Source organism: Lagopus leucura, unplaced genomic scaffold (assembly GCF_019238085.1).
Source record: "Lagopus leucura isolate 7727_CA_CO unplaced genomic scaffold, USGS_WTPT01 Super-Scaffold_1, whole genome shotgun sequence".
NCBI lineage: Eukaryota > Metazoa > Chordata > Aves > Galliformes > Phasianidae > Lagopus > Lagopus leucura.
Window position 1 is genome coordinate 17,525,190 of NW_024962250.1, and position 24,935 is coordinate 17,550,124.

A 24,935-nucleotide genomic window follows, 5' to 3' on the forward strand; every position below is an offset into this window, starting at 1 on the left:
CTTTCTTAAGTGTACTTTACTACAACTTATGTAATACTTCTGTAATTAGTTTGAAGTAACAACTGTATGCACTACCCTACTACTAAAATTCAGGCAAAAAACCCCATCCAAATGAGACATTAATTGGATCAATTTTAAGAATATTTCAGATGAATATGTTCAAAAAACACATGCTCATTATTGTTAAGCAGTCTAAGGCATTCTTCTATTTAATGAGATTAATAACACCAGCACAGATGAGTGCATGTCCTTCTTATATTGTTCTTCCCAGATCATTTAAATATATTAATGCTTAGAAAAGAAAAAAGACAGCCAGTATTGTAACTGTGATAGTATTTATTTTTTCAGAATTCAACTAGATGAGTGTAAGGTCCATTTGTATCCAGCTTTAACACCTGCCTGTTTCCATATGTGCCATGTTTAACAAGAACACCTGCTTCCATGCATTTGGCATTGGCAGCCAGTTGCTTTTCACACAAAGTCACAAACTGAGAATAAAGTTCCATTCCTTTTTCTTTTTCAATGTTTGCATGGTACTGCATCTTTCTTCCTTTCAGTTTACCACCCAGCGTAGCTTGTGGTATGATGAGCACATTGCCTGGTAAATCAAGGACAGATACGTACTCTCCATTTTCATTTTCACTTAATTTAACATTCAACAGCACATTGACTGCAAATAAAATAAAAATTAATATACCATTATAAAACTAGTATACCATTATAAAACAATATTCAAGATTCCACAAGATACTTTAAGATAAGACTAGTCACTCAAGCAAAAAAAGCTGACTGTTACCAAAACAAAACAGACAGTCATTAAATACTATTATCCAGTTAAGATTTCAGAGTATTGTGAACAGCACAAAGGATATTCATATCAATGTAGTATGTCTAAAGAGTTACAGTGGGTGGGACAATGGTTTGCTCTTTGAAATCCTGCAGCTTATTCTAGTTGGAGCTCCCCAGAGGAATCCAGGATCTAACCAGTGACCCTGAAGTAATTACCTGATACTCAGGCAACATTTACACAGGAGCTTACATTGTATGAGATAAGGCCATCTTCAATACACTGGGAGACACTTCTGTCCTGACTTTCTTCTCTTTATGGTCAGAATAGATGGCAGCAGTATCCAACAATGAACTGATCCAGCTGAAGCCCTAGGCTCAGCAGTTTGGTCTCAGAGTAAGCACCCTTTAGTCTCCCTCTCAAAGACATGCAAGTGTCAGCCTGCCTTTTGAGAGGGAATGTAAGCAGGTAGGTCAGAAATGCAATTTGGTCCATTAAATGCTATGCGTAAACTTACAGATAGAAATGTTGTGTTTGATAACATTTTCTAGTGTTTCTATAACAATCAAATGCTTCCCCCAAAATTTCCTCCAACTCCTTAAAAGCTGGGAGAATACTAGTCATCTCTCTAAACCCATTAAAAACACACTAACTTAAACAGTATCAAAACATATTAAGAACAAAAATATTCCATAAAACAGATACTTGGGAAGATGGCATCTCCTAATAGCAAACAGAACTTTCTTTTTCCAGCCTATTCCAGCTGCCACAAAGCTGAAAAAGTGATTATTCTCGAGTCTCATAAAACTCTCAGAAGCACAAGATTTTCATTTCATGCTGTTTTAAATATACCCAAAGATTTCATCTTAGTTTAGCATCACAGGAAGACCGTGCCCTTGAAGAACAAGAGCTATTTTCAGTATTTTCAATAACACCTGTGCTTGCACATTGCTAGGCCTTTCTGCTTGTCCCAGCATGCAGCTTGAAATAGACTATTGTTACATGACCTTCTGTGAAACTACCATGTCAGCAACCCACAGAAACAGGGCACTTTTATGTGGAACACATCACTGAATTCTCCAAGTGATCCACTGCTAGTGATAAAGAGGCACAACAAATTAAATAAAAGTAAAAGAAACTAACAAAACAAAGCAAGCAGCCAACCAACTGCAACAACAAAAGCTAAAACTACCCTAGAAGAAGGCAGACAGAAATCACTAGAGTTTGACCTTATTTGGAGCATCAGTTCCACATGAATGTAAATGTTAAAAGTGCATGTGAAGAAGAACAAGTGAACTACAGATAATGCTGTTACTACTACTGATTCAGAAAGGCTAACAATATGTAGTATGAGATGGGAAGGACACCAGTTAGTTATCCACCCAACTCCCTCTACTGGCTATAATTTTAAACATCCAGCACATGTAGGGAGATCAAAATGAAAATACTTCTTAAATAAAGCCATGAATTATCTGCAAACCATCTTCTCTAAGTTCAATTCTGTCCTTGACTGAAGATGCTGCTTGATACTTGTAATACATCCATTAATAGGTGCACCGCTTTGTTTCCTAGAGCGTTTTCATCATGAACTTTCAATGTGAACAGATCTTGTAACAGGTGAATCATGAACTGACAGTCAGAAGAGATAAGGACAGCTGTCAAATGAAACATAACTGATCAAGCTGTTCTTTCAACCACCTGATTAGTTGGGAATGATGCTATGATGTTTTTTTGCCTTCTCATTTAAATGATTGTTGCCTTTTCTGCCACTACCATTTAGTTCTTTTTGAAACAATACAAGAATTCATACAGATTATATCATACCAATTTTTGGAATAAGATCCTCATCAGCACCTTTGAAGAAGCATATGTAGATAACAAGTCCTCTCTGGATCTACAAAAGATTAGAGAAAACAATATCAATTTTTCTCACTGTCTACCATGCAGGTTTATCCTTAAAACTGATACAGAAAGGGACAAAACTACAATGACAAAATTCCCAAGATTAGTTTTACTTATTCCCTATAGCTTCAGATTTCAAATTTACTTACAGAAGTTTATGAGATATCAACTGATTACCTGCACAGTGCTGCTACCATGCAATAAAGCCAATTTGTTAGCTGCATGTGAAGCCACACTTTGTTGTAATATACCGTGCACAGTATTACTGTTTTTACAGATCAAATAATTTACATATAGTTTACATACATACAGTATGAAACTTGGCTTTATTTACAACTATGAAATGTCAAATACTGTGGGATTTGTCAATGAACAGAATTATATTTTGATGTTAAAAGTAAACTAGTAAAGGATAATTCTAACAAAGCAGTTAATTAAACATTTAGATGCGACAACCAATTTAAATATGATGACCAACAGTTATGAAGTTGTCCAGAATACTAGAAAGTTATCAAAAATGTTATCCATCCATGAAACCTTTTTGACAAAGTGTGACTTTTCCCTTGATTTGTGTGGGATAAAGGATATGTCACTTCCTTAGCAATTTAAGAGACCACTAGAAAGAACTGGCCATTTGAGGAAAGGATTAGGTCTGCAGTAACAAGAAAGCATAAAACAACTCCTTTTAACTTTTTTTTCTCTCTGGCTTAGTTCACAAAGAATACATGTGTGACAACCTGTGGCTTAGTTCACAAAGAATATGTGTGTGACAACCTGTGCTTTATTAAGAAAATAGAGCTATTTGGCTACACAACCAACAAGAACGATGTTTCATGTTCAAGTATATGTTAACAATTTAACCTCTTCAGGAAAACATAGAAAGCACACACAGCTTGACAAAAAAAAAATCATACCCTGTCACTGCTGTTTTGTTAAGAATAATCATCCTTCCATTCCTGTTAGAAGGAAAATTAACATCAGCACAGAGAAAATATGAAATGCTACCAAAGAGATGCAAATTAGATCGGAGCAGGAAGGATTCTTTACTTTCAATGTTTTAAAAACAAAAACATAAGAAATATGAGTATTTTTTAAAATAAACAACAAAAAACACACAAAACCACAACCCTTTGTCTTTTCCTTTCCTTTTTTACTTATTCTTTTCTTTATAAGATAGAGGCTTTTAGTAAAGAAAAAAACTATACACATGAGATTTCATTCTTTTGTTATTGTGGAGACTGAACAAAACACTCAATGCAATGAGTAAGGAGAGCTATATCTTTGTAATTATTTTTCTAGTTACTAACATATGGAAAAAAAGAATGCTCTTCACAGCCAAAATGTCACATGCTGAGATTCTTTCAGAAGCTATAAACTGCTCCTTACAAAACTCATTCTGACCACCACAAAATATTACACAGGTTTCCATTCCCAAATGATTGTCATATTTCATAAACAGTGAAATAAATTGGATGCCCTAAACGCATTGGCATTATGGCATTTCAAATAGCATTTCAAAGGCTCTATTCAAATGACAGAAAGAAATAAAAGCTGCTAAAGGATAGACAGTCTTACTTGCTTAGCTAAATATTAGTTCCAGAACCAGACTAGCATCAGGATGTTAATGCACATGTATCTATTAATAAAAATTATTAAGTTGGTCAAACACATTCACACTACATGTATACAAACACTAACTTAGAAAAAAACAATTGCACTATAATGCACACCCCCCCAGATAACTACTACTCCAATCTTAAGACTTCTGAAAGTTTTTGAATATTTTTACATACAGAAGTAACAATATTCTGCAGAATACTCATTTAAAAAGAGAAAAACAGGAAAGAAAGCCAAATTTAGGACTTTAAAAACAGATAACTAAAAATCATTATTATTAGCTATTGCATTAACTAACGTAGTTTTCAGTCTCTTATATGATTTGATGTTTAATTCAAAATATACTTTTTCTGTCACAAAATTTTATACGTATCAGCTTCAACATCTGTTATGCTCAGAAGGATTAACATAGTAGAAGGGCAACACATGAATGGAACAGCAAAGAGACTATTTTAAATGAAACAGTATTACAAAAGAAAAGGTGCTCACCCATCTAGAAAGGTCCAGGCTCACAGAAAGAACTTCACCAAAGAGAAATCTGCAGAGACCCTTCCTCAGTGGCAGTCAGCCCTTAAATTGGGTCTAAAAGAGGTGCAGCCAGGCTCCACCCCTTCTGGTCACACAGCTGAATTACCTTCACCTGTGCTCCCCTGCCTGACCAAGTCCTTTCCCCAGGTGCTCAATCAGTGGTTCAGACCATGACTCAACAGTTACCGTACAGTGTTTCACAGCAATTAAATATGAAATGCAAAAATCTGAATTCAGAGGCAAGTAAATGCTGAGAATGTTTCTGTTTTTATTATATGCTGTATGGGAACTGCTGAGTCACGGCCTGAACCTCTGATTGATCACCTGAGGCGAGCCATGAGTCAGCCAGAGGAGCACAGCTGAAGGCAATTCACCTGTGCTGCAGGAAGGGGTGGAGCCTGGCTCCATCCCTCCTAGACCTATTTAAGAGCTGACTACCAGGGGGAAGGATTTTGTCTGGAGGTCCCCACTTTTGGTGTTTTTTGTAGGTGAGCATAGCATACAGGTAAGCCTTCCATTAAGCCTTCTATTTATTCTCTCTTGTTATCTTAGTTTACTTTGCCTAACTGTCTTGTTCTTTTTGTGGTTATAGCATCTTAACATCCATTGATTATACATATGGTTATTATATTCTAGAACGTTTAGAAGCTATGCTATGGAGACTATCTAGTTTCCCAAGTTGAAACTCATGGTTTCAACTGTGATTGAGAACTATATTTGAACACTTATTTACAACACGTTCAATCATGTTTCAGCCTCAACCTGTTATATGTTACTTTCTTCTTTTCAATTTTCTTAACTGAGTAGGAGACTTAAAACTGAATTTAAGGAGCTTCCCTAATGGTAACATATGTCAGTCCCTAGGTCTTACACAGGTATTTCACGTGTCCTAGCTGATCAGAGCTACATTTAGCCCATGAAATGTCAAACAAAATAACACAAATAAGGAAGTTACAAATGCAACATGCTGACAAGCAAACAATCACTGGAAAGAACTTACGTAATGAAAGGCAGGCAGCTGTGCTGTGTGTATTTCTTTTTATCAGTAAAAAGCCTACATAAATAAAACAGCAAATCAAGTTACTCTGCAACACTGGCTTTTACTGTATAACTGTCCTAAGTAATATCAGAGTAGGCACACCTGTATCACAAAGGGCTGAAGTACCCAGTCCCTCAGGCCATGTAGCAAGCCTTAGCCACACTGCTTTTTAGCTCCTCTGCAGGATAAACGACTAAGTCCTCTTCCTACCCTCTTTACAAAATGCATTCATCTGAACTATGCAGGATTCCATTAGCAAAACCTAAATATATTTCACAAAACGTTATCTCAGCATGTTTTGGATGTTCTTTTTCTGAAAAATGTAATGCAACTGATAATGAAAACAGAGATGCTTTGTAATCTGTAGGAAGCAAGTTTGTGGGACTAACGTATATAAATTATTCTTTGATATCTTCATTCAGGCTCACTGAACAGTGAGAAGCGTTATTCATGTTTCACCCATTCTGCTGCATCAAAGGGAAATTCCATAATCTACCATAGGTCACTGAACAACCTGTACCAGGTATTTTTTTTACCCCATTTGGTATCTTAACCAGAAGATAAATCAAGAGAAATAAGGTATGGGAGAGACAGTTTTCATTGCATTAAGTATAGATATTTCTTTTCTCCTATAGTTTGAAATACTCAATCTCATTGTATTTACCTCTAGATTTAAACACAGTTCCTTTTTTTCCTTTCAAGTATTTTGTGTATACAGAAACTTTTAATGGATCCTATCTCACCAACATTTCTGCATAAACAAGACCTAGTAATCCTCAGAAGGTCATAAAGCTACAGTTGTGAAAACATAATGAAGAGTAGTGACTCATACAAAAAGTACACTTCTAGCCTTTTTCCTGATAAAGAACATCCACTCCAGAGTTCCCAAAGTACCTGCAGGGGTCTCTTAAAGCTTGGAAGCTCTTCAAAGCCACCTACATGATGCACAATTTATGGCTCACTATAAGTTTCTCAAGGTGAGGACCTACTTTTTAGCTGTTACAGGTCAGAACACCCACACTGATTTATATAAATAATAGTTTCTTTATTTATCATGCCTATATTTCTTTATTTTTCATTGGTACACAGAGTAGCATTATCCTACAGGAAAGCATCAGAAGCAATGATGCCTTTTAATGACCTCTAATGAAAACCATTAAGGACTAAAGAAACAATAATTATATATTTTTTTTTTACTTTCTTTATATTTTTTTGTGCTGCAGGGTGATTAGCTCTTGTTACAATAGATTTCTCTTTATAAGCCCTGATATCCAGGAAAGATTCATAAGGACCAATTAAGCTTCATGTCTGAAAAATACCTGCTGCTCACACTGGACAAACCTCATGGTGATTTCCTCAATGTTATCCACTACTTTTCCAACAATTTTGGTTAAGATATTTAAATATCAGGGGGTTGGACTCGATGATCTCAGGAGGTCCCTTCCAACCCCTACAATTCTGTGATTCTGTGAAATCTTCAAGTAAGAGATCTACACAGCATAAGTACCTTCTAACACATTGACTTGTTATATGTAAAAACCGAAACATGTGCCTCTGTTTGGGTAGTTTAACAGACAGCCAGCACCTGTGGCACCCCTGTGAAAGCATTTTTAGGAGAGGGCAGAAAGCCCATAGAGAGAACATGGGAGGAGTAGAAGGTATGTTGTGGAGAATCTGCTATTCTCCTACAGGGCCTGTAGCCTGGGAGGGCTTGTTCTGATAGGCAGGAAAAGAGGAAGAGCAGGAGATAAGCCTTGTGTGGATTACAGTTGGCTGTACCCCGGTCTTGGCAGTGTGACCTGGGGTGACAGCATGGGGGTAGGGGTGTACTCAGGAGTGCAGATCACAGCCAGTGCTTGAAGCTTAGCCTGCCGAAGAGGGAGGACTATCTTTCCCACACATTTAAGTATTTTTTTTCCTTTCAATACTCAAACTAAGTAAACATTTAATTGAGAATAAATTAATATAAATTCTCCGAGTGAAAGCTGTTTTGCCCATGATGGTAACTGGCAGCGATCTCCCTCCGTTCTGACCTGCCGCTTCTCCCACTCACCCCGCAGGGAGGGGCAGCAGCTGTGCGCCTATCGCTCAGGCAAGCTGAAAAAAAACACTGAAAACTCTTACAGAATGAATATAAGAGGGAACTAATTACAGATTTTGCAGACGCTAGAAGGCAGAAGTGAAGCCTGACGGGAGTTACCACGAGGATCGCGTATCGGTCTTCCTATCTGCGGTAAGAATCAGCGGGCAGCGCCGTCCCTTTGCCGTACCATCCGCAAAGCCCAACGGGCCGCAGCCACGCAGCCCCAGGCTCTGCCCTGCGTCCCCAGCCATGCCCGCCCCCCTGCTAAGGGAGGGGACGAAACCGCGCCCAGCGAGGCGGCCGCGCTGGACGTTACCTCTTCCCACTCAGCCTCCGCACCGTACTCGGGCGGCTTCACCTGCAGCCGAGCGAACAGGCACTGCTGCAGTAAGGCCCGAGCCAGCACCGGCCGCGCCGCCGCCATGGGACTGAGAGCACGCGGGAGGGAGCAGCGTGGGGGCGGGCGCGGAGCACGGGCGGGGCGGCGGCGGGGTCACGGTGCAGCGCGCGTTGCTTTTTCGGGTTAACGGGAGCAGTGGCTGCAGTGAGGTGATTAGGCGTCTCGGCTGGGGCGTTACAAAGCCCAGCGCCTGGGTACCGGCTCATTGGCGTGTGTGAGGAGCTGTGGTCCGGCAGTGGTTTCTGCGGAGAGGCAGGTAGCCACGTGCAGAGGCTGTAGCTTTAGGACAGAAAGCGTTTTAACAGCTCGTACTTAAAAAAATAAATAAATAAAAAACACCCTACTGTTACCTGGAAGCTGGTCGGTTGGTTGGCTTGTTTGGATGAGAAAAATGCTGCTTAGCTTATTTTCTAGTGGGGTAGTGTTACATGCTGTGGAATAGCGTACTGTTTGGTTTCTGCATGAAGGCTAAAGCCCAGTAATGAGCAGTAGGCGGACTGCTTGTTGCTGCATTACAAACTGCAGTGCTTGGATTCCACTTACTGAGGTTTCACATCAGAGGTCTTTTTTCTTAGTGACACTGTTTGGAAGCAGAGGGAAAAACAAATAACACAGTTAAACAAAGGACACTTGTATAGCCAGGGATCAGAATTAAGATCTGAAGAGAAGTTAAAGTATTGCAGCTGTTGCTTCTGTGATCACTCAGGTATCTGACTCTGTGTCCTGACTCACTGAGTAGATGACTTTTGCCCTCCTCACTCTTGTGAGTTCTGATAGAGGTAGCATGGGCTGGTGCAGAACTCAGCTTCTCAGAGTTCCTGTGAAAGACCTAAGATTTCATTTTCAGAGCCACATTTAAAAAAAAAAAAAAAAAAAAAAAGTAGCGTAGTAAGAAACTAAATTTTATTATTTGGCCATAGTCATTAGACAAGCTTAGTGCAGTTAACCGTTGCCCAGCAAGAGGCAATATATTCTCATCATTGTTGCACAAAAGTTGTATTAAAATATGCTCTTTTGCATCAGTGTTCTGTGAGGTTGCTTTCAAAAGCAAACCTTTATAAAAATGATGAAATCACACTAGGTGGCTAGTGCGTAAACTAGCTCATTTGTTAGCTGTAGGGTACTGTTAAGTGTGAGCTATTTTTATTTAAACTTCACTGATTTTATTTAAAATACCTTCTGTTCATTTATTCTAAAGCTCTATCCCCAGACTCATTAAGAAGAACTTAATGAGGTAGAAATCCATTTAAAATGAGTTTCTTCATATGTATTTGTGATATAAATTTATTGTTAAGGAAAATGAATATTACTACAGCCTCTGAGCAAATTAGTAGAATACAAATAGATATCAGCATATATGGATATTAATTATTCTTTGTTGTGATACCATGGTTTACACCAGGATTTGATGCATTTATTCATATGGCATGTGGTTGTGAACCAGTACATTGAACGAGTAGTGCAGGATCATTATTTGTATCATTCCCAATGTAGTTATATTGTTCTTTCCTTGGAAAAACAAAAATATGTTACTGTAGCATATGTTCCATTTCTTGAGTTTTATTGGGCCATAGATGAAAGATCTCTTTTGTAAGTCAAAGAATGTTTGGCTAAATTTTAGCCATTTCAATTTGTGGTTGGTTTTTGTTTTATTTTTCTATGAGAGAACCTCTAGATTTCTAAGGAACGTATCCATGTATAAAATACATTTATATTTTATTATTATTATACTAAAGATGTTTTCCTACATGCTTTGGATTTTATAGCTGTTCCAGAATATTATTCTATCTTCTCTGCTTCTTGACCGTGCAGCAAAGAGTAGGTACTTGGAGATTGACTGTATCCAGAAGACCCTCTTTGTTATTTTCACATCAGTTCTTTTTAAGAGAGGTAGATGGCAGCATGAGTCACTTCTCGCAAATGTAAGTGTATGTGCATTTTTCCTTTAATTTGAGTGGTCATATATATTTCATGTGCATTTAATGGAGTGTCACCTTTTGTGGGGAGAGGTGGGTGCTGGGGCTCTGCCTCTGCTGGTACTGAGGTTTCTCTTGTTTATCAGAGGATAAAATGATCTTTCAGAACCAAAATGATTTCAGATTGTCTTGAAGTCTTCCCTAGGGTTGTTTTTTTTTTGTTAGCACTAACTTTGGTATTGTATGTCACTTGGCAGGGGCCACAGTTGACTGTAATACTGAAGGAACAAGATGCATCTAAGAAATTATTCCCCTGTCTGTGGTGTCTGAAACATTGATCTAAGGTTTTTCAAGCAGCTGTCACATCAACAAAGTGCCCCTGGGTAGTGTCATCTGTCTTGAAGAGAAACAGTACAAAGCTGCAGCCTAGCACTTAGATAGCAAAGACACAAAATAGGTTGATACAGTGAGTTATATTTTGTCTTGTGGGACAGATGTAGCTGAAAGGGTGTAGAGTGTTGATGGAGGAATTATATTTGAACATTACATTTTCTGTATTGTCCAGCGTGGAACTCTCTTCCTATGTGTACAGAGGGGGAAAAATAAAAGTAAGAAAAACTACCAGATCCTATATAGGGAAGGAGTATTTACTCAAAGCACTTGAGAACACTTAGTAAATAATCACAGGTGGGTACCACTGCAGCCTGGAATGCTGTGATAGAGCTGATGGACTCTGCTGTGACAGCTAATACAGGTTGCTGCTAGGAGGCTCTTCCATCATCAGAGATGACCAGGAAAATGGAATTTGCTGCAATGAAATGGCAGGTCTTCATCATAGGAGATACAAAGTATTTTGCGTTATTTTCTGTAAAATTGTTTAATTTGTAAAGCACATTTTTAATTGACCATGCTGAAACAGCAAATCAATCCCTATGAGAAGAAAAAGAAATAGATGTGCAAATCTTTAGTTTGAGAGAGTTAAAATGGCATGATAGCAAAAAATGAAAAGGGATTATTTGGTTGTTTTTAAAGTGATGATTACAGTCTTCTGAGCTGAGTCAAGTTGCTTTCTGTTCTTTCCCTTGCTTCCAGCTTATTTTATTTATGGTTTTGAGTTGTCTAGCTTACCCAGGCTATCCATAAGGAGATATGACTCTTTGGTTGAACTGTTGTTTCTTTTTTGGTGACCTTTTCTCAGTCTAGTTCAATTAAGGTTTTTTTTTCCCAACAGCTTCAGAATTGCTAGGTTAATACTGAATGAATGCATTTAGCTGAAAGCTCCAAATTTCCCACTACCTAAATACAGTCATCACAGTGTCTGTTATTTAGCACTAATTTGTCTCATACTCAAATCATCTTCAGGACATTAAGGTCAAGAACATGTCTCCCTTCCAAACCAGAGGTATTTAAAAGTGTAGAATGTGGAGGGAGCATGAAGACTTACCTTACCACTTGTCAAGCATCAGAAACCATGTGGAATAACAGTGTTTTCATTTGAAGACTCTAAGTGTTGCACAATACTGGTGTAGAAAGCTACTGGAAGTAGCTCTTTGAGAGAACATATGAGGTGAAGATGTGATCTGCTTGCTTACAATGATTGCCTTAAGGAAGCAGGAACACTATTAATTAGTTTCTTTCTCTACAAGTTCTACACATGTTCATCTGCTTGTGACAACTACGGTACTGTTCCTTGCTTGACTGTCTACTGCATCAGTTGCTTATCTCTGCATGACTGACAGATGTTAGTTTTAAAATAAATTCTGCTGATTCCACTGGAGCAGGATACAGAGCAGTAACAGTAACCTACTTAGTGTATGTACCATAGGATCTAATTATAACACTTCATACAGTTAGAAGTTAGAAGCAATGCAGTACTCTTTTTTTTTTTTTTTAATACTATAGAGGTGTGCTTTTTGGAAATTTAATCTGATTTCTTTCATTTTCAGTGGAAAAAGTTTGGTGGTAGTGTGAGGACACTGGACAAAAAAATGCATGAGCATCCTGTAGGTGTTGGAACTATAATTTTCCATAGTAGATGCTGTAGGCCAAAATCTCAGTTGGCACAAAGCCTCATGTTATTACTAAAAAATGTACATGAATTGAGATGCTGCTCTTTCCATTCCTTTGACACACACCATGAAGGGTCATTTATTATTCACTATGTACCTGAAGGCCTCCTTGCCTCTAGTCACTGTCAAGTGTGCAGGAATAATCAGGCTGCATGTCTTTTTTTTGCATTTATATAGATGGCTTTCAAATGAAATTCTGCAGCTTTAGGCCAAAAGTTTTCTCCTTTAGCCATAGCTCCTGTCATTTTTCCTTTCCTCAGGCATACTGACCTTAGCAAGTTGGGAAGACATGCGCACAAATGATAGGTCATTAGAAAATTCTCTGAATAGCAAACCTCTGAAGTCAGCCCAAGTTCTATTTGCTATACATCATGATAAAACTGGAAAGTCAAAGGAGGCACAAATCGTATGCTCGGTCTCTAATCTATCAGTTGCTGAAGATGTTGTTTCCCTAAACTCAACCTCTTTTGCAATGTAGTTCAACAAGATTGCCAAAGCTCAGTAAACTGAGTAAGGTTGACAAATTTTTGGCAATTCTCTTCAGTGTAAGATCATGCTGCCACAACAAAAACAGGCATTTCTTTTTGCCATAACATAGCATCACAGTAATGTTGGTCTATAAGCTTGTTTTGCAATTATATTTTGGGAATTCATCCCATTAAAAGAACAAAATGCAACTGCAGCAACTGTAGGACTTCTATCTACAGTCAGTCCTTTGTTAATGATTTGTTTCTGTTAATGTAATACTGTATATAATCTGTCCATGATTTTAGCCAACAGAAGAAGCAGGTTATTCTTAGGTCTTGTGGGGGGGAAAAAGAGGATGTTTAATGCAGTGGAATAAAGAGTAGAGGACTGTAAATTCTAATGAATATTCATTGAGTTAAGATAGTACACCACGTGTCAAGAAAAAATGTGACTTGCTATGAATTAACATATCTCAAAGAGCTTCCAGTGTAACCAGTCGTTAATATTTAATTTTAATGCTTTCTGAAAGCACTGACTTTTTTTCAGTGCGTGTTTCTGAACTCATTGGAAGTGAGATGATTTCTTTACAATGATACGTGATACCTCAGAAGTACTGCAATGATAAAAGGAGTATTTTTCATATAATCTTTGATTTATTTTTTTTCAGCTTCTAAAGAGTCATGCTTTCTTTTACAATAGATGCTAAATCACTGCTACAGGGTGGAAAAAACAACTATCTTCAATATTAGATGTTCTAACAGGATGAAAAAAATTGTATTTGTTAATTTTTACAAGTGCTTTTTTTCCCCCCAGATAATCCTCCAGTGGTTTCAAAAATTTTAAGTATATGAATAAGTGGGTAAAACAATTAGTTGATAAGTTGAAACATTTTAGTATCAGCTAAAGATATTTAATTCTCCCCTGGATAGTCTGTTACTTACAGGACAAAAAATGATAGCTTTCAAAGTGACAGTCTAAGTGAGATTCATGTCTGCATTAAAACAACTTTGTTTTGGTGCCCAAGGTAAAATGTGTTTTAGCTACTATTGGAGAAAATACATCTATTATGCTTTGAAGCTTAAAGAACGAATCAGCTCAACTTCAGGTAAATGTCTAAGCTACATCTAGGAAGTTCATTAATTGCAAGAAATATCCTTGGATGCTAATTCATCTCTGCTTTATTGGTTCCTATCATACTTTTGGCCAGGGTTTACTTGCATCTAAAAAATTAGTAATTAGATAATCTTCCAGAGTTTGCTCTACTAAAGGAACCCCCCCCCATTTTTTTTTTTCTTTTGCATTTATATGGTAGGCAGCTTATGATAGGATTTCAATTCCTCATTACCACAGCAGCTTTTCTCTTCACTGGTCTACTACTATGGGTCTAAATCTTGTATGTGGGAGATCAGCAGGATTTGAGATAGGGTTTCACCATGTCCAGTTCTACTGAATCAGCAGCATCTTGTCTCTAAGACAAATGTTATTTTAGCAATATTCTTAGATGAGAGGAAAAAAAGGAAAGATTTTCTATTGCAAAAGGTCAGATCGCATAACGTAATTCAAAATATACTATTAGAGGATATTGCTTGCTACATTTTGAAAACAACTCAAATAAATGAAATCTAAGTATTGAAATGGACAGAATATTAAATGTGTTAGGGACAGTGATAACATCTGTAATAATAGACATTTTAGTGGTCTGCCTGCTCTGCCATTGGATCCATGTGTAGATACCCATGTGTGAGACATTAAAAATGCAAAATTTAGTTTAAAATTTAGTAAAAGTTGTGATTAGTGCTGGAAAACTGTCATGCGGAGTGAATATGAATATGCACCTAGTTTAAGTGCCTAAGTAAAGAAATAGAATTCTGTAATTGACTTTGCTATCCTTTACCTGTTATCCATGACTGCAGATATGACCATGACTCAGTAGGTGGCAGAGCCAATGAAAGTTCCTTTCTCAAAACGGCTTTCTGAAGTCCTAAGTGTGAGCTAATAAGCCAAGCAGTGAATTAAACAATCACTCAGTGTCAGAAAAACAACTTTGTATTTTCCTGTAATAGTTATATTTCCTCATTTCAATTTTTGATTAAATTGGTATTATAAAGGGTGCAATCCAGTCCCTTAGTGGCAGTAATTAGAACATAAATTGCATTTATTTCTGTGAGAGTTGATTTTTAGATCTTAGTTTTGATACTTATTGGCCAAGAGCATTCATGCATGATTCACTAGAAAATTGTCTACACCTGAGGCAATTACACAGGTACTTTGTAGGAAGCTGTTAACTGAGTCCCTCTTTTCTTCATGTTTAGAGAGCTGGGATGGAAATAAAACAGATGCTTATTTTCTCAACCAGGAGGAACTTGTTCAGCTTCTTGTCTGTTAGACTTCAAAGGTACTCTAGTCTAGGGTATATTTTCCTTGGCCTATGCTTTATACTAAGGAGAAGATGGCTATAAACATGCTCATCTTCCTCTGTTCTGTCTAAAGAAACATGCTGTTTGGCATTAGATGTTAGCATAAATAAAATTCTGAGATGCTTAGGCACTTTTTTTCTTTTTACGCTTTGGCGTAGAAGATCAGAGATCAAGAACTTTAGATTAAATTCATGGATCTGCCTCTGGCCACATCTAAAGCCATGAGTAGTTACTTTCCTTCACAGTGGTGGGTTAACTGGAGAAATAAGCATTCCAATAATCTGCTGTTCTGCCTTCACAGTTTTGGACTGCCATGGTTTTATATGCAGTACTTGTAAAAAGTGCTCTTGGGTCGGATTTATTTTCATCTGATGTTTCAGCATGCATGGATCAATCTGGAAGATGCTGCTGCTGGCACAACTGTGTAAGTGGTCCATATAAACCCAAAGAACATAAGTTCCCTTTGGTGATGTCTTTGGTGATTAGGACTGCTAATGTACTAGAAATTACAAGAAAAGCATTTTATGGCCACAGAGCAAAAGTGAATTTGTTTGGAATATGAGACAGATTTTTAAAATAATTAGTAAATACAAAACCTGCTAGATGTTGGTGTTGTTTCTCAATTAGTCTCATTGTTCAAATTAGATTAATTTGCTATACAAAACTCACTTATGCTCCAGGTTCCGATGCTAACAAATGCTTCCTGTAAAACAAATTCATTACCAAGCAAATGAATGAAGAACAGAATTAAAATGATTTCACAAATTGAAAATTGTGCCTGAATGACATTATTGCTCAAACCAGTGCTGTCATATGGTTTAGTGAAGCTTTTATGGAAGTGAAGATCTTAATTCTGCATCTGTATGATGTCAAATGCAAAAAAATAAAAAATAAAAAAAATAAAAAATAAAAAAATTCCTTCCACCACTGGAATTACAATTTACGTGCTGTTGGAAGAGAAGGTATTTCTATCCTTCAGTGGTTGTAGCACATATGGCAAAGAATTGGAAAGTTTTAAAAAAATCAAAGCTTACAAGTACAGTATTAATTGGAGTGAGCTAGTTACATTCATGCAAGGAATAAATATCTTGTGTACCTAAGAAAATAATTATGTACCTTTGTTACTGAAAGGTGTATTCAGCAAAACAAATGTCTTCATTTTCTGCACTACTTAAGACTGCTTAAGCTGTCTTCACTGTGATGTGACTGCTACTATAGTACATGATATGTACCTGAAGAACTTGACTGACTTCAGAAGAATCATACAGTAGTTTAAAAAAAGATTCTCTTCTTGACTGTGAAGATCTGCACAGATCATAGCATCCACACGAAAGTAATATACAAACTAAATTGGGTTCAATCCTGTCAGGCCTTGGTCCTCATTTAGTGAACAGGACTAAAGCAGAGAACTTAATTTCTCAGTTTAAGGTCTAGGGAAGTGTCTGCATAAAATGAAGCTACTTTTGTGGTCGTAATGGAAATATTAATATACATTATAAAGAAAAATGTGTATTACTACTGTGTCTTCTGTGTCTTCTTGTTTGTTAATCTATTACAGTTTAAGTATTGCCATGTATTATGGTATTTTGTGTGACACCACAGGTAAACCTCTCTTGTTTAATACAGGTATTTACAATCCCTTGGGCCAAATGAACTTTGCGACAAAAGGGCAGAAATGCCTCACCATCAGGGGTGCAGGCCCTTAATATCCAAGCCTGACAGGAAGACTACTGGCAGGAAGTTACACTACTACATTCAATTGTTAAAATTTAAATAAGAAACTAAAAGCAGTTATGGCATTTTGGAAATGGCTTCCTTATTTTAGAGCAAATTTAATGGCTGAATTCTACTTATCATATTCAGTACAGCCTAGTGCCATAGTAGCTTCCCTATTGCTCTTAAAATTACTTTAAAAATGTTGAAAACCAGTTCTGCACACCTACCACTGATCCTGCATTGCTGATTTTGTTTGTGATGTGTGTTCTGCACTTTAATACTGCCTCTAACACTCAAGGTAGGAAAATGAATAATGCAAATTTCTTGCAAGGAAAAAGCTAACAGTTTCCTGCAGCAGTGAAGAATAGGCCCTTGAGGGAGATCTCTAATGCAGTTTTTGAATTAAATGGCTCGTTGGTTGCCAGTGTTCTTCTGCATTTTGGTTTCTCAGTAGGGTGAATTACTGGGAAACTATTTGACCTCTTCACCTGTCTGTGCTCCCTGTGCAAAATATGCTTAAATGGTTACAGCAAGAACAAGAGACTGAATGAGCATCACTTGAAGGAAAGCAAAAGTTGCGTTTTTATCACTGTAATTTTTCTCTGGCAGCTGAGCACTAGAGTAAGTCTGAAAATGGTGGCTTTGAGCAAAATGTCTGATTAGGGCTTTTAATAATACGAGTCAAAAAAAATATTAAATGAGTGGTGAAAATTCTTTATGTGATAAAGGGGCAATGTTTATTATAGCACTTTAAATGGAATATAAAATCCCTGATCCATTACGCACTACAGCAGGTGCCAACAAAAGGTGCTATATGCTTTGTTTTACCTTTGAAAACTAAGGGCCAGAAACTGCAGAGGTCTGAAGTACTTCAGTATTACTGCTTGGAAAAACAGGCTATTCATGGGATTGTCTGGAATAAATCATCTCAGAAGGCTCTGAATTCCTCCCACAACACGGCCGCAGGCCTCATGGTGGTTTACTCGTGCATGCCTGAATGCTTCAAATGACACTCACATGACATAAGGCACCTTACTTAGAACAATTTGAATTGCATTTTATATATATATATTACCGAAAAAGAGGTGCTGGACCTGGCCACGGGTTCTTTGAACTGATGACTCAATGGCTGAAATGGCATACATCTGTTATATCTGCAGCCGACACAAACCACGGAGGGCCGCGATGCGCCCAAACACACTGAAGGCCGAGGCGAGCCTCGCCGTGCCCATGCCCACACGAGAACCGCGGCCTCCTCGCGGCCAGCAGTCCCAAGCGCCGCTTCCCGTTTGCTGCCACGCCTGAAAAGCCCTCAGGCCTCCGCAGTCCCGGCTGGCTCGGACGCGGTGAGGATGTACGGACTAGCTCCAGGGGCCGCCGATGCTCGAACGCTGTGGAAGTACGTGGGGCAACGGCGCGGCCCGGCGCAGCGCAGGGGGCGGGCCGAGCCGCGGCGGCGCCATTTCAGCGCGCCCGGCGGGAGGCAGCGATGGGGGCCGTCGCTTGGCGCTGGGTGCTGCGCGTCGCTCGATTCTCTGGCTGCGGCGGCGGGGCGCTGGCGGTGCTGCGGCGCCCTCCGAGCAGCGGAGCTCGCGCTGCTTCATCGTCCGGCTCCGCGGTGGGTGAGGCGGGAGCTGCCCGCTGGGGCGGTGCGGGAGAGGAGCTGGTCCTCGCGAGCCTCGGGGTGGGGGGGATCAGGCGAGTTCTCGGCTCGGTTCCTGAGCAGCTGTTTCGGAATCTGCATCGAAGTTGCTCTGAAGTAGCCTCCGTAGGGGCTGGGTTTAGGGCCGCGTTAGCCACGGGGCTTTAACGGCGCGGGCAGCCTAGCCGGCGGACCGAGGGAAGGAAGAGGAGTCTCTCCTGGACCCTCTTTCATTCTGTAGACGTAACGCCCGACTGCTCACCGTCTCCAAAACTTGACCACCGTGTGGTGAACGGGGTGCTGCCCTCTGAGATGCTCACCCCTGTGCGCTGCTCCATGCCCCAGTCCCTGGGGCACAGAGGAACTGCTGTGTGCCTGCCCTCAGCTACCCGGGGCGCGCTCTGGATAAGCAGCTCGTAGGTGCGCTGCAGGAAAGCAGCAGGGGCTTGGCGGGCTGTTCTGCACTTGGTGCTGCTTTGCGCGTGTTTTTAGCTGCATCTGTTGTAATTCTGATGCCCCTAGGTCGCTCTGCCTCAGTGACTAGCAGCTTGGGATGCTGGAGCTCTCGTTTTGATGATACAGTGCTGAAAATACAAACAGCTGATGGCCACCATGTGTATTAATTGTGGTGATGCTAAAGCTAGTAAAAGCTGATGCGCAGCCTTGACTTTAGCTTTGGAGGTATTCAGGAGAAGAGAAGGCAAAGGGTTTCATTTTTAACCCTGATGATTCCATTGAGAATCTTGCAAATCAAGTAACTTTAAGGTGATTTTTATAAGTCTCCAAATTAGCGAAGGGGTTTTGATTTATTTTACTGGAGGCCTTGATTCTTTTTTGAGGTCTGAGACTAATGACATTTAACTGTGTCTAAACAAAATATCCCCAGAGTCAGTGCTGAGTGTAGGCCCCATTCCTTCAAGTGATGCTGAGCATGAGGCAGGTTGCTGTAGGAGTGCAACAAGATTTTTAGGAGCAGTAACAAGGTTGTCTCAGCACAGGTTGGTCTGCACTTGTTCACTTTTTCTGCAGACAGTGCATGTTGATACCACAACTGCTCTGTACTGTTCTTTTTTTGATTAGTCCTCGGGCTCCAGGGATGAGGTTCTACAAGACAAACGCACTCGGATCCTGTCTCGGGGGCTGCCCAAACAGAAGGCCATAGAAGGAGTTAAGCAGGTGTTGGTCATAGCTTCTGGCAAAGGGGGAGTTGGAAAATCAACGACAGCAGGTAAGATTTTTCTTGTTGTTGTGCCATTGTATTTTTATTGTTTTGTAATAGATATGTAAATATTTGTGTGGTTGTGTGGTTTTTGAATTACGTTCAGCTGGCAGCCGTGACACCTGACAGATTACAAAGTTTTACTTCAAGGCAACAGAGAAGTGTGTTTTCATGCCACCCTCTCTCAGTCTGGTATTATGTACACAGCAACTAAACTTTTTGTTGCAAAATACGTAGGTTTTCTCTGATGTTTTACTTTGTATTCTGTACAAAGTACAGAATTCCTTTGCAAGGAATATTTGGACAGTTGAGTCCCACTAACAGAACCCTCAACCTCTGTGAAGATCTGCAGCTGCTGAAAATTTGTATGAATGCAGAGGAGCCAGTTTTGAAGTGGGTGTTGGTAGAGCAGGCAGCAGAAATAACGTGCTTGTAGTAGTGCAGTGCTGTCCTTGGACAGCTTGCTTTGAATTGGGAGTAAGCTAAAATGGTGGGGATTATGTGCTGGTGTAGTGATGCTGTTACTCCTTTGCTAGCATCTTAGGTGTAACTCTACAGTGTTCCAGTGGCCTATGTTGTCATGTGCTCTGTAGGGATTATCAATATTTCAGTGTTCAGAAGGTTCAACATCAATTCTCTGGCCAGTTTTCTCAACTACTTGTAAAGACATTTCATAATGACAAGTGAACAGTGGTGATAAACTATACGAAGCAGTGAGAGACTATTGAATCACTGTGAACTCCCAACTTTTCTTACCCACATGTTAGGCTTTGGAATCAAAAATCAGAAAAGCTTGAATTCTAGGAAGTAGAACAAGATGACGTGGATTCCTAGTACTACATATATCTGCTTGAAGTTAAACAAGTTTGCGTTTAAGTGTCTGGGAGTTAAAAAAAAAATAAAAATAAAAATAAAAATAATCAGTATTCACCAGACATTAAATGAGAGAACTGAAATGTAAACAGACCATTTACTGTATTGTTTGACCAGTTACTGCATTGGACAGCCTTTTGTTGATGATTGCATTTATTTTATTTACAATGTTGAGAAGAAAGAGGACTTTAGATTCTTGATGATTAACATAAGTTGAATGTTTCAGATGAACAGTTTATTAAGATAAAATAATTTGTATGGAAAAAAAGTAGTAGAGGCTTGTAGGAAATACGTTTAGTTACACTTTCCCTAACTGAGAAGGAAAGGAGAATGATAATTGGTAATTAGAGGTGGTGTATATGTAGCCTTAAAGTGCCACAGAAAATATCATCAGTCTTATCTACATTCCTCCGAAGGACTGTCAAGGCTGCTAGTGTTCTTTCTCCCCGTGGGTTTGTATTCCAGTTGTTCCAGATCTCCCTTTCAGATTGAGTGGATATGTACTGGGGTTGAGTTTGTGAGGGTCATTCTTTAATATGTCTCTGTGTTTCTTTTGTGTAATTTTTCCTGTCTGTTGCTATACACAACAGCGTATAGCTTTTGTATTATATTCCTAGTTGCTTCTAGCATTTCTGAAATCAACATAGTTTCCGATGAAAAGATTAACTTTAAAAAAATAAAAATATTTTTAATCTGTGTTTAAATACTTACATTGTTTTGATTATTTTCTTCTCTCTAGTATGAGATTGTTTGTTTGTTTGATTCCTGTTTCCTGTATTTGTTTCCTGTTGAGTTCTATTCTTTTACAGTGTTCTGCTAGATTTCCTCAGTCTTGGTGCAGCATCCCAAAATTGGTTCTGGCATGAGAAGAATTCAGAGGGTGAACTTGAAAGAATAGAAGTTTCTAATTTCTGAAATTCATAGTATTTCTACTGTCTAAGCATGGTGTGGCTTTCTGAATTGCATCTTGTTAATCCAGCAGATTGAAGAGAATATAACTACTGATAATTTACTTTGGTTTTCTTCAGTCATTTCCAGCAAAGGCTATGGAGATGGGATTTTTTTATTGTTCAGGATAACTGATGTAGTCAAGACGTGGTGAAACATATCCCATCACTTCTTTTTTTTTTTTTTTTTCTTGTATGTTTTTTTTTTTTAAGTCTGCAGGTAGGATGCATTAATCTTTTCAAAGCAGTGGCCAAAATCCATCTGTTCATGTGTCCCACCTGGACATAAGTTTGGTCATTGGACAACTCTGATCTCCTTGTATTTCCTTCTTGATGCTGGCTGGTTTAGCATGGGCTAGAGATAGCATGGTGACTTTGTGGCATCCTATGAAGACAAGAGGTGATGGTGAAAAGTATTGGACTTGTTGAATATGTATGCCCTAATTCTTTACAGTCCTGATCATGTTGGAGTCTAATTGTGAGGGCCCGTGTTAATGTTTAGGGTCAGGTTAAGGTTGGGGTCCTGTGTTTCTGAGCCTTCTTGGAACTCACAGCAATACAAAGATAACCAGGTGCAATAATCAGCTGGGATTCAAAATAGTATGTTGTATCCATCTAGAAATGCAGCTAATGAACTTGAGCTTTCCCAGTATATTATTTCCACTGTCTTCCTTCTTTCCCTTCAGTAGTCAAATACCTTTTATTTAAGATGAATTGTAGATCATACTTTAATTTTCACACATTATAATTGTATGGGAAGGAGATAGACTGAAGTGATAGGCATATTAAAGCAGTATGGTGAGTAACTTGCTGCTTCCCTTGTGCTTCTTCAAATGTGTTCTGCAGTTTATTTATTTGTTTAATCATTGGCTTGCATGTTTTTCTCCTTATCCTTGATTTGTAGGTCAGGCTCCAAGTTGCAGAGGATTAATTCTCTCTGCTTGGTTAAGGGAATAGTTAATCATGCATCTATTTAAGTAGCAAACTGAAGAATAAAATCTATATGCTTTATCAGCTTAGGAATAAACAGTACCTGTGCACATCTTAGGGAAAGCGGTACAATTTTTCTTGTTAACCTTCTCACTGTTTTGTTTAATAAAACTTACTACTATTTATACTAAATGCTTTAAGCTGTTAATGTCTTCCCAACTTGCTCTCAGTACCTTTGTCCTCTTTCAGCAGCTTATCTTTCTTAAAATGCTTCGTAGGCTGAAATACGGCAATGTGTAAAGGAGGCAAAAGATTTTGTGCAGGAAAGCTGTGAGGGTTTTTGTTTGTTATAACATGTTACTGTTTGGAATACAACACGTACTGTTTGGTTACACTGAAGTTTCTAGATCTTCCAGTATAGCTGAAGCTGGTGAATGATGCTGTTTCGTCCGTGTGTTTTCTACACAAGTATTGATGGAAATGCTGTAAACAGCTGTAGACAAGCTAGGGGACAAATTAGTTGCTTTTTCCTGTTTTCTGTTTCTTTAGTTGCTAGGGATGCTTTCAGAGTAGATGAGACTTTTTTTTTTTTTTTTTTTTTTTTGTGGCATACAAATTGAGCAAAAAGTAGAATTGCAGCTTCTTCCAAAAAAATGTCTATTTTAATATATCATGAGACATCAAAAAAGGGTTATGAACGTTATTTCTGGTCACTGCGGTTTAATAGCTTAGTTAAATGCTATCTGATGTCTACTTTTAGAAGTTCATTAGAGACTGTGGTATTTTATTTTTGTAGTAATGCCTAGTTTCCAGAAGTCAACAAATAATTCTTTTTATGTTATCCTTTAGCTAAATGCTAAGATTGTAACTTCATATCACGGTGTCCTGTAGAAATCTAGACCTTGTGGTTTTTTGCAGATTAATGTGAATTTGCTATCTACTGTGGATTGAATGGTAGATGCTGCTGTCTCTTCAACTACTAATTCCACAGAGATATTAGAAGCTAAGAACCAACATGATGAGTGCTCTTATTAAGCAAGTGTGGTGTATTTATATTATGTTTTTGCTTGTTAGAAATCATAGCATTTTTAATATTTAGAAGGTGAGTTCTCTTACAGTTAATCTTTTTCTTCTCTTTTTTACAGTAAATATAGCCCTCGCCCTAGCAGCAAATGATTCGGTAGGTGAACATCTAATTATCAGCCTTAATGTTAAACAAATGTGCAAGTCATAAATAAGACGGTTACTGCTGGGGGTGGTTGCATACATTAAGTCTGGCAGTTAATTTCTTTGTTTTTTTTTTAATGGACATTTAAGCTTATGTAAATTTGTTTGTGTCAGCTCTGTGGGTGACACAGCTTTCATCCTTCATCTGTGTACCCTTTCAGTTGTGTGTTTCTGATTACACCTACGGTTCTGCAAGGGTGTGTAGGCATATGGGATGCTGTTTGTGTAGGTTGGAGCTGCATAATAAGTAATTAATTTATATCACTTGAGAGCACTGACTTGGAAAAAATACGAATAACTGCTGGGTGGTGTCCAAAGCATTATTTGTAGCTGCAAAGATTCACTTTTCCAGGAGAAATTAATGTATTAAAATACTTCATGGGCTAGAGGGAGGAAAGAAACTATGTATCTTCCTAAATCTTAGAAATACTTTTTAAAGTGAAAGAATGTAATTGCCCTATTTGGTATTGCAGAACTCAAACTGTTAAATGCTAGAAGTAAGTTTGTATGCAAGGGTATGTAACAACTATAGAACTCGTAAAGCATTGATTCCAAAATAACTAATAAGTTCAAAACAAGCGTACCCTTTAGAATAGTATTCCACAGAGGTTTTCAGTGAAGCTGGAACTTCAGATTTACAGATAATCTTTATGCAAAGGCCAAGAAAGATATGTGAGGAAATATCTTTTCCAGATGATGCACTCCACTATTTAAATTAAAATTATCTAGGAACACAGATTGAGCATGGCTTTGGAATTTCATCACAGTCAACTTTAATTACTTATTTGGTTGAATTCTCAAAAGACTCTTGGAAAATATTTCATAGTTAATGTCAGATATCATTGAAAACAGTGCTTACAAAGCAGTATAAAACAAGGTATTGTCACATATTTTGACGTGGTAAGTGTAGTAACTTCTTATCTTGTAAAAGACGAGTGAAATAAAATAGGTAGGAGTGAAGTTTGCGTGCTCTCTGAACACTTGTAGAAATTTGTAAAAGAATTTTTTAAATTTCTGTAACAACAATCATACTTGGTAAGGAGAGTGCTAAAGCTGTTAAATGAGATGCATAGTGTTTGTAATGGCATCTGATCTTGGTATTTCACAGTGTTTAATTCTGTGTTTTAAATAGGCTGCTGGAGTAATTTGATTTGG

The 24,935-nt window shown here is 38.4% G+C and overlaps 2 protein-coding genes and 1 long non-coding RNA gene across 5 annotated transcripts in view; 2 read left to right on the top strand and 1 right to left on the bottom strand.

Moving 5' to 3' along the window:
* Positions 1-316: 316 nt before the first annotated feature.
* Positions 317-8,405, bottom strand: DTD2 (D-aminoacyl-tRNA deacylase 2). Of its 2 annotated transcripts, none has more exons than XM_042873936.1 (3): positions 8,273-8,405; positions 2,612-2,681; positions 317-598 (listed from the first exon to the last, which is right to left on the bottom strand). In XM_042873936.1, exons 1-3 carry the CDS (start codon positions 8,378-8,380, stop codon positions 345-347), a joined length of 432 nt encoding a protein of 143 aa, XP_042729870.1. In that variant the 5' UTR covers positions 8,381-8,405; the 3' UTR covers positions 317-344. The 2 variants fall into 2 exon arrangements, with proteins under 2 accessions (XP_042729870.1, XP_042729799.1); XM_042873865.1 differs by having other exon boundaries at positions 317-670.
* Positions 5,299-10,168, top strand: LOC122181499. 2 transcript variants are annotated; one of them, XR_006179456.1, is made up of 4 exons: positions 5,299-5,339; positions 6,296-6,396; positions 8,028-8,106; positions 10,123-10,168. It is a non-coding gene; the product is annotated as an uncharacterized LOC122181499 (long non-coding RNA). The 2 variants fall into 2 exon arrangements; XR_006179469.1 differs by having other exon boundaries at positions 8,037-8,106.
* Positions 10,169-18,431: 8,263 nt separating this feature from the next.
* Positions 18,432-24,935, top strand: part of NUBPL (nucleotide binding protein like) — an 80,843-nt gene continuing 74,339 nt past the window's right edge. The window contains exons 1-3 of the mRNA XM_042873748.1: positions 18,432-18,560; positions 19,665-19,812; positions 23,699-23,733. Of these exons, the coding sequence (XP_042729682.1) occupies positions 18,432-18,560; positions 19,665-19,812; positions 23,699-23,733 (312 nt within the window). The remainder of the gene's footprint in view (positions 18,561-19,664; positions 19,813-23,698; positions 23,734-24,935) is intronic.